This window comes from Argopecten irradians, chromosome 2 (genome assembly GCF_041381155.1).
Source record: "Argopecten irradians isolate NY chromosome 2, Ai_NY, whole genome shotgun sequence".
Classification (NCBI taxonomy): domain Eukaryota; kingdom Metazoa; phylum Mollusca; class Bivalvia; order Pectinida; family Pectinidae; genus Argopecten; species Argopecten irradians.
Genome location: NC_091135.1, coordinates 52,429,683 through 52,440,564, shown reverse-complemented (window position 1 = coordinate 52,440,564; position 10,882 = coordinate 52,429,683). Strand labels below are relative to the sequence as shown.

Sequence of the window (10,882 nt, the reverse complement as noted above, 5' to 3'; positions counted from 1 at the left end):
TGACTAAAATTTCAAAAATCTTCTTCTCCACTCACAGATATGATGGAATTAAATACTCTTCATAGATAGAAAGGTCCTAAGGTCCTTTACAAAAATTGTGAATTATATGACCCTGGGGTCTCAGGTTTCCCCCTGGGGAGGGGGTTAAGTTTACTATAGTTTATATAGGGAAAACACATTTTTGAGTATTATTTGATCATTTGTAATAGGAAATGAGTCAAATATTGTCAGAATTATCAGTATGAGATGGCCATTGAATCCTATTAACCAATTTTCCATGACTGACCCCCAGGGGCCTTAGGGGCGGGGTCAAAAGGGGTCAAATAGGCTAAAACTTCAAAAATCTTCTTCTGACATTCTGGAAATGGTAGAATCACATACTCTTCATAGATGGAAAGGTCTTGAGGTCCTTTACAAAAATTGTGAATTATATGACCCTGGGGTCTCACGTTTCCCCCTGGGGAGGGGGTCAAGTTTACTATAGTTTATATATGGAAAACACATTTATGAGCATTTTTTGCTCAATTTTCATAGGAAATGAGTCAAACTTGTTTAGAATTATAAGCCTGAGATAACATTTTAATATCATATCTATATTGGTCCTGGTCAACCCCCTCGGGGCAAAGGGGCGGGGCCAGAAGGGGCAAATAGGCTAAAACTTTAAAAAAATCTTCTTAAATACTGGAAATGGTAGAATCAAATACTCTTCATAGATGGACAGGTCTTAAGGTGTTTTATGAAAATTGTGAATTATATGACCCATGGGTCTCAGGTTTCCCCCTGGGGAGGGGGTTAAGTTTACTGTAGTTTATATAGGGAAAACACATTTTTGAGCATTATTTAGTCATTATAATAGGAAATTAGTCAATTTTAGTCAGAATTATCCCTATGTGATGGCCATTGAATCTTATTACCAAATTTTCCATGACTGATCCCCAGGGGCCTTAGGGGCGGGGCCAAAACAGGTCAAATAGGCTAAAACTTCAAAAATCTTCTTCGGAAATTCTGGAACTGGTAGAATCAAATACTCTGCATAGATGGAAAGGTCTTAAAGTCCTTTACAAAAATTGTGAATTATATGACCCTGGGGTCTCATGATTCCCCCTGGGGAGGGGGTCAAGTTTACTTTAGTTTATATAGGAAAAACACATTTATGAACATTATTTGCCTATTTTTCATAGGAAATTAGTCAATCTGGGTTAAAATTATTAGCCTGAGATAGCATTTAACATCATATCCATATTGGTCCTGGCCGACCCCCAGGGGCCAGAGGGGTGGGGCCAAAAGGGGTCAAAATGGATAACATTTCAAAAATCTTTCTTCTGAATTCACAGATTTGATGGAACCAAATAATCTTCATAGATTAAAAAGTCAAATTTATAAAATCACTGACTGACTTTAAGGGCCTGATGGGAAAATACATAGTGTTTATATGCATGTCTTTGTTTCATTCTGTGTCTGAACTCAGGTGACCGCTAAGGCCCGTGGGCCTCTTGTTACATAGTACATTAAGAAGTAGACAGACACTTGGTTCTGAATCAGCACTTTAGTTGAGTGGTGTACAATCGACGAACTTCCGACTGAATCACTGATACGGATGAGGAAACTCAGAACTTAATCTAAAAGCTCTTACAACTTATAACATACTTCTGAAACTTGTGATTGGATTGCTTGCTTTGCTTGCATCATTATATTGAAACGTGTTCGACATTATTTCCACAACAGTAAGCTTACGAAATATAAACATCTGTAAAGTTAACAGTATTCTTATCCGCATTATTCATTTTAGCCCACCATCATCAGACCGATCGGGCAGCCATCTTGGATTTTTAAGTTTGTTACCGCTATAGCTCAGAAAATACTTAACGGAAATGAATATGTAGGATAGCATTTTTAAGGTTATCTAAAACAAGATGGCCAACAGGAATCTTTGAATATGATAGCTGAAGTTTGCTACCGCTTTTTCTTAAAAAAAGAAGGGCATGGCGATGAATGTTGCATATTATGATCGGTCCGTCAATAAGATGTTCAAAAGGCAGCCATCTTGGATTTTGATAATTGAAGACGCTAATCTCAGAAAGGTTTGAAGGAACCGGCCCACATTTTAGACGTTCGTTCCTCTTGAACTTCAGTGGTGTATATTGTAATACAACTCTGACAAAAGATGACAGCCATCTTGAATGTTAATAGTTGAAGTTTGTTACTGCTATTTCTCAGAAAATGCAAAAGGGATCTCTCCCTTACTAATTCCTATGTAGATTCTTCTTTATTCATTTATATTGTCGTTTTGGATTTAGTGGATGAAAAGGAAACAACAGAACTGAACTGCATTTTGTCACTACTTTCTCAGAAAGTACTGAAGTAGTATAACTTCCTCAAAACCTGTTGGGTCTTCTTGGTCCTGAGTTCTGCATATTCATTTTGGAACAAATCCAAGAACAGTCTAGAACCTACATATAGAATTTGAGTCATTTTCGTGAAGTATTATTGAGCTATAGCGGTAACAAACTTGAAAATCCAAGAAGGCTGCCAGATCGGTCTGATGATGATGGGCTAAAATGAATAATGCTGATAAGAAAATTGTTAACTTCATAGATGTTTATTTTTCGCAAGCTTACTGTTGTGGACATAATGCCGAATACGTTTCAATATATATAATGATGCAAGCAATCCAATTACAAGTTTCAATCTAAGAGTTATTTCCCTTCCTTTAACACGTATTGGTGTTCCCAGATAACGTCATAAAATGTTTTGTATATGCTGAAACTCACTCTTTTCAGGATTATCTGACCATTTTTCCTAAATCTAAATTTTGTTATACTTGCATATTTCTTGAAGATGCTCCATCGCCGACGGAGCATAAATTATATTTATCATTTGATCAATAACTGATGTTTTATCGTGTATATAAATCATATAAAATAAATAAATTTGGCTTTGGTGTATGCGCAATCGGTACTAAATTCCATATAGAATATAGTATCATGGGTTTTTTTTTCGGGATGCAATTAACCATTTTTAGTATTTGTATCTTTAAGTGAAGTTAGAAGCTCAAACTTTTCAATGGTGGTAATGGTGTAAAGTAAGTAACTTTTGTAACTAAAGAATAATACTAAAACGTCTGCTCCTGTTTTAGTATTGAAAAATTACCATTTGTCAGCGGTGGAGCATCTTTAAAGAAAACACAGGAATCAACAATTATTGAATAATTATCATTACGAAAGAGTGTTAAAGATGTAAATGCTTAAAATGATGATTGATTGAACAGGTTTCATAAATCAACTAGGGCTATCTTAGTATTTTGGTCGCATCACATTATTTATTCTGAGAAAATTATGCAATGTAAATGTTAAGGGATAATTGAAAATGCTGTTTTTAACGAACGAATGTCTGTTGAAAGTTGTAGTAATTCACATAAACAATTTCGTAAACATGCATGTTTAGGCATAAATTTATTATGATATAAATAATGGTTTTGCTGAACTAAGAATTTAATCCAACCCCCGTTGTCATATACAATTTCAAATGGAAATTAAGTTCTTGTCATATAAATTGAAATAAAGATTTAAACAAAATAGTAGTGTCGTATATGCGGTGGATGCCGGACGCTGTTTCGATTCCAATATCTAACGTCAGAGAGATTCAGAAAGGTAAAATATCAAGATTATGCTGCTGTTTTTGGTCTTCGCAATCTTATCGACTTGGCTTTCTTCCGGTTTAGTTTAGCTATGTTTTTATCAGTGTCAGTGAGAGAGTCACGCCTCTGAGAATAGAAACTCTTGCCTGGATGTGCACCATTCCTACTGCGTGGTCTTTGAACACGAGCTGTGCTGGGTCGGGAAGACTGGTAAGGATCCATCCCAAGTTTCTCAAAGTCCCTGATAACCTCAGCGTTAATTGCCATATCAGGTCCTATATGCCTCATGTCCTTTGGTTTAACGCTTGCCGCCCCTCGAGAGTAGGTAACGTTACCAGACTTGGGGCGACCCAACACCAGATTGTTTGCGTTAATAAGTTTGCCTGTGTGCTTGCTCTGACACGACTTGCACCGCGATGCCAGATTTTTAGGAGCTGGGGGAGGCTTTTCATCGTTGACGTCGCGAGTTTGACGCATGCGTTGTTCATATTTGTTATCTTTACAATTGCCTACACAAAACGGCTGTCTACACATATCACATATTTCTGATTGCACGAATTTCTCGGGGCAGTCGCCAGAGCAGGCTGGCTGTAAGCACCTATTGCAGCAACGCTTGTCCTTCAGTCCTGCTTTTGCACTTATGACACGCTGTCGTTTTTTGAGTAGTTGTGCGGAGCGCTTTTGCTCCCAGTCCTCCGTTTCCATTTGCAGTCTCTCCAGCTCCACCATTCGATCCATGATGTCTTCCGTAACTGTATCATTTGGCCGTTCTTTCGTCTGATCACGCCAACTCCATTTGAGTCTGGCTATTTGTCTGAAATCAAGATCTTTGAACGAATCTGGTAGTACTTCCTCAAATTCATATGGCGGAATGTCATTTTCGTCAACATCGAAGTCAAACTTTCGCCAACCTTTAGCGGAATCTGGGATAACAAAGGAATCCAGTTTTTCTGGTCTTAGGTTTAGATCAGGAACGTCTCTGTTCCCGTCCACACTTGGTTCGTAATCACTGTCTTCATCAGAGCTACTGCTACTGCTGCTGATATCGTCCTCAGCAGAGTGGGTACTGTCTATCCCACTGGTACTGACATCGTCGTCTTTAGGAGGCGTCGTCGGTTTCTTGTTTTTGTCCTCTATAGCTTCTTCCTCGACGTATGGTCCGCGATCTCCGTATTTAGGGGCCTTTTTGTAGGAGCTGCCACTAATGAGGTTTGCCAACACGTTTGGAGTGAGTGTGTCGAAGTTTCCGGGACGAACATCAGTAGGGGTGTCTGACCGTCGGAATCCACTAGGTGGCCGACTTGAACCGTTCGGTACTGATCTTGGACGACATAGTCTAGATGGGGACGGTCCTCTGGATACTATTGGTCTGCAAAAATAAAAGAATAAATAAAAGGCTAATGATACTGAGGTAAAATGGAAAATTATAGCTGGGTTAATTCAGTTTTAGATAGTTTTAGGGAAAATACGGAATTCAAATAGACTATCATTAACCTATGACGCAATGCATGGAAATATCAGGACTGTGTGAAAATCTTCTTTAACCTTAGAGTTCAAGCATTAGATGTCAAAATATCGAAAAACATGATCGATTACCTCTAATTATTCATAATACCAGTAAAAATTGTTTTCATTGTTCTGATGGTATATGCAGAATTTCATTGCGAAAACATTTGTAATTTCGAAAGATAAGAGTAGATTTCTTTCACATGAATATCAATATCATACTTTCTTCTATTGTGTATATACCTACAATCTGTAAAGATTTTGAATAGTTAAGTTTCGAGAAAAAAATCATACCAAAAGCACAATTTAAAAAATTCCGAACAGTTGTATTAATATTGTTTCTGCTTTTAGCGCATGTAACTGCTAGCCATAATTATAGTACACATAGAAAAGTGACATATAACAACATTATATTTGTCGTCTTAATTTCATTTTGCGGCGTCCACTGGCACTTAGTGCAGTATCATTACACCTTAGTGCAGTATCATTACACCTTAGTGCAGTATCATTACACCTTAGTGCAGTATCATTACACCTTAGTGCAGTATCATTACACCTTAGTGCAGTATCATTACACCTTAGTGCAGTATCATTACACCTTAGTGCAGTATCATTACACCGAACCTTTGTAGTATTGACATATCACAACAGAAGTTACATATCAGCAAACCGAACTCATGTTATAATAGATAGGAATCTGTGTCTACATCGACATTTGCATACAAAGACATCATTATTACCAGTAGATAGGAATCTGTGTCTACATTGACATTTGTATACAAAAACATCATTATTACCAGTAGATAGGAATCTGTGTATACATCGACATTTGTATACAAAGACATCATTATTACCAGTAGATAGGAATCTGTGTCTACATTGACATTTGTATACAAAGACATTATTATTACCAGTAGATAGGAATCTGTGTATACATCGACATTTGTATACAAAGACATCATTATTACCAGTAGATAGGAATCTGTGTATACATCGACATTTGTATACAAAGACATTATTATTACCAGTAGATAGGAATCTGTGTATACATCGATATTTGTATACAAAGACATCATTATTACCAGTAGATAGGAATCTGTGTCTACATCGACATTTGTATACAAAGACATCATTATTACCAGTAGATAGGAATCTGTGTCTACATCGACATTTGTATACAAAGACATCATTATTACCATTAGATAGAAATCTGTGTCTACATTGACATTTGTATACAAAAACATCATGATAACCAGTAGATAGGAATCTGTTTCTACATCGACATTTGTATACAAAGACATCATTATTACCATTAGTTAGAAATCTGTGTCTACATTGACATTTGTATACAAAAACATCATGATAACCAGTATATAGGAATCTGTGTCTACATTGACATTTGTATACAAAAACATAATTATAACCAGTAGATAGAAATCTGTGTCTACATTGACATTTGTATGCAAAGACATCATTATTACCATTAGATAGAAATCTGTGTCTACATTGACATTTGTATACAAAGACATCATTATTACCATTAGATAGAAATCTGTGTCTACATTGACATTTGTATACAAAAACATCATGATAACCAGTAGATAGGAATCTGTGTCTACATTGACATTTGTATACAAAGACATCATTATTACCATTAGATAGAAATCTGTGTATACATCGACATTTGTATACAAAGACATCATTATTACCAGTAGATAGGAATCTGTGTCTACATTGACATTTGTATACAAAGACATCATTATTACCATTAGATAGAAATCTGTGTATACATCGACATTTGTATACAAAGACATCATTATTACCATTAGATAGAAATCTGTGTCTACATTGACATTTGTATACAAAAACATCATGATAACCAGTAGATAGGAATCTGTGTCTACATTGACATTTGTATACAAAAACATAATTATAACCAGTAGATAGAAATCTGTGTCTACATCGACATTTGTATATAAAAACATCATCATTACCAGTAGATAGGAATCTCTTATGCCCAATCAATATCACTATATTATATGCCTTGAGATTACATGATTGTTTTCTTGTAATGTTCGTTAGAACTAGTTTTGATATGAGACGGATGTTGTATACAGGGACTTGCTCTATCCAAAACTTTATATATTAATCTCGAAGATAATTAAATCCATCAATCATGAGGAGAAATTGGCGTGACTGGTCGATATACATATGACGTAATCGCCTATAGAGGGAGCAGCTGTCTGGAGCCTTCAAAGGATAAAATAATACTGATCGTAACAATAGGGGATTAACTATTTATATATGAATATTTAATATTTCCATTCCTATAATAACATTAATTACAGAGTACATATATATATAGTTATAGTGGTGCGTGACATACGTACAATTAATTATCACAAACAATGCGGGCTAATGAGGACACTCAAACTCAACAATAAACAATCCAAAATAGATTATTGATTTTTTACACCGATGGATACGCCTAAAGCTACAGATTCGCGTGTTTTTTTTGTCAATATTTATTGACACTCTGTCAATACCAACGACACCATCGACAACTATATATAAAAAAAACTCGTTCTGGCCCAGGTACGATCCTGTATTATATCATGTTTCTTCACGGATGATTTCCAAAACTCTTAAAAAACTATCAAGCTTTATCGGGTGAATTCTTACTTGATCATCGCTCCTCTGAATAAATCTTTTCTTAAGGTCTTTTTACATAATGATTTCTCGCTTAACCTGCCCACCGCTATTGTTATTTTTCATCATTTTGTTATACAGAATTATTTAGTTTTATAAACACTTAAATGATGAAATGTTTCTATCTTTTTTTTCTAAGTGTATGTGCTGTAGATAAAACTACTATTCACTCACTATTCATTAAGATTATTGTAATTAACAATGCACCAAGAGAAATATTTTTTAAGTCTTGATTTAACGAGACTTTCTCATCTAAACTATTGTTAGTTTGATTAATCAATTAAAAATCGCTGAGCCCTACCAACCATCATTTTAACAATTCGTTAATCAAGTTTCCATTCCCTGGTCCATACAGATAATACGTCTTTCCAATAAAACGAACATGCTAAAGAAGTCACAAAAATTATTGTTTGTTAGGTAAACAGAATATTGAAACGTCATCGTTTTGTTAAACACATATACATTGTAAAACAACATTGCAATGCTCCACCCGTTTGTATAACTGGTTTTGATCACACAACTAGACATGCTAACAACAGACACATAAACCTAAACAGTTAACATACACATAAACCATATAACAACTAGACATGCTAACAACAGACCTAAACAGTTAACATACACATAAACCATATAACAACTAGACATGCTAACAACAGACCTAAACAGTTAACATACACATAAACCATATAACAACTAGACATGCTAACAACAGACCTAAACAGTTAACATACACATAAACCATATAACAACCAGACATGCTAACAACAGACCTAAACAGTTAACATACACATAAACCTTATAACAACTAGACATGCTAACAACAGACCTAAACAGTTAACATACACATAAACCATATAACAACTAGACATGCTAACAACAGACCTAAACAGTTAACATACACATAAACCATATAACAACTAGACATGCTAACAACAAACCTAAACAGTTAACATACACATAAACCATATAACAACTAGACATGCTAACAACAGACCTAAACAGTTAACATACACATAAACCATAAACAGTTAACATACACATAAACCTTATAACAACTAGACATGCTAACAAGACCTAAACAGTTAACATATCAATTAAACCATTAAACATAACTAAAACACAAACAGTAACAACAGACCTAAACAGTTAACATACACATAAACCATATAACAACTAGACATGCTAACAACAGACCTAAACAGTTAACATACACATAAACCATAAACAGTTAACATACACATAAACCATATAACAACTAGACATGCTAACAACAGACCTAAACAGTTAACATACACATAAACCATATAACAGACTAAACATACAACACACTAAACTAACAACTAGACATGCTAACAACAGACCTAAACAGTTAACATACACATAAACCAATAACAACTAGACATGCTAACAACAGACCTAAACAGTTAACATACACATAAACCATATAACAACTAGACATGCTAACAACAGACCTAAACAGTTAACATACACATAAACCTATAACAACTAGACATGCTAACAACAGACCTAAACAGTTAACATACAATAAACCATAAACAACAACACTAACAACACTAAACAGTAACATACACATAACCTAAAAGACATGCTAACAACAGACTAACATAACATACACATAACCATATAACAACAGACATGCTAACAACAGACTAAACAGTTAACATACACATAAACCATATAACAACAGACATGCTAACAACAGACCTAAACAGTTAACATACACATAAACCATATAACAACTAGACATGCTAACAACAGACCTAAACAGTTAACATACACATAAACCATATAACAACTAGACATGCTAACAACAGACCTAAACAGTTAACATACACATAAACCATATAACAACTAGACATGCTAACAACAGACCTAAACAGTTAACATACACATAAACCATATAACAACTAGACATGCTAACAACAGACCTAAACAGTTAACATACACATAAACCATATAACAACTAGACATGCTAACAACAGACCTAAACAGTTAACATACACATAAACCATATAACAACTAGACATGCTAACAACAGACCTAAACAGTTAACATACACATAAACCATAAACAGTTAACATACACATAAACCTTAACCTTTACAACACTAGACATGCTAACAACAGACCTAAAACAGTTAACATACACATAAACCATATATAACAACAGACATGCTAACAACAGACCTAAACAGTTAACATACACATAAACCTTATAACAACTAGACATGCTAACAACAGACCTAAACAGTTAACATACACATAAACCATATAACAACTAGACATGCTAACAACAGACCTAAACAGTTAACATACACATAAACCATATAACAACTAGACATGCTAACAACAGACCTAAACAGTTAACATACACATAAACCATATAACAACTAGACATGCTAACAACAGACCTAAACAGTTAACATACACATAAACCATATAACAACTAGACATGCTAACAACAGACCTAAACAGTTAACATACACATAAACCATAAACAGTTAACATACACATAAACCATATAGTATTAAAGACATTCATTTTCTCACGAATAAAAAAATTGTTAATTTCCGCATCCAAATTACGATTCTCACATTTACAACCGTTTGTCCTTATTGCAATGCGATTGTTTGATTAGGTTTGATTAGACCCTGCAACACCTGTACATTTCTCACCTGGTGATAAACGCTAGCTCTACCGGATGTCTCCGCTCAGTTTCCCTGTTATAGGACCAACGCTGTACTAATTAATTACTCACAACTAACTAAAAGTACTTCATCTACTCCCCACAATTAAATAAACATTAAATATTAGAGCTTTAATGATCACAAAGATGCGCTGTATATCTAGTATGGGAATGTAACGCCAACAACACTTATTTTTTGACCAGTAGCATCACTGATTAGTTGCAGAAGAACATCTTTATAGTTCAGCCAACAATGGCTTAATATCTGGTGTATCTTCATATATTCCTGAAAATTACTTCAGTTAGACAGATTTCATATAT

At 34.7% G+C, this 10,882-nt stretch overlaps 1 protein-coding gene across 14 annotated transcripts in view; it reads right to left on the bottom strand.

The window, feature by feature from the left end:
* Positions 1-3,439: 3,439 nt before the first annotated feature.
* LOC138315893 (uncharacterized) overlaps positions 3,440-10,882 on the bottom strand; it is a 61,297-nt gene continuing 53,854 nt past the window's right edge. For 13 of the 14 annotated variants that reach the window (XM_069257218.1, XM_069257219.1, XM_069257215.1 and 10 more), the window contains 2 exons: positions 10,551-10,595; positions 3,440-5,006 (listed from right to left, as the gene is read on the bottom strand). In XM_069257218.1, the coding sequence (XP_069113319.1) occupies positions 3,665-5,006; positions 10,551-10,595 (1,387 nt within the window). In that variant the 3' untranslated portion in view covers positions 3,440-3,664. The remainder of the gene's footprint in view (positions 5,007-10,550; positions 10,596-10,882) is intronic. The other variant, XM_069257217.1, reaches the window with a different exon arrangement.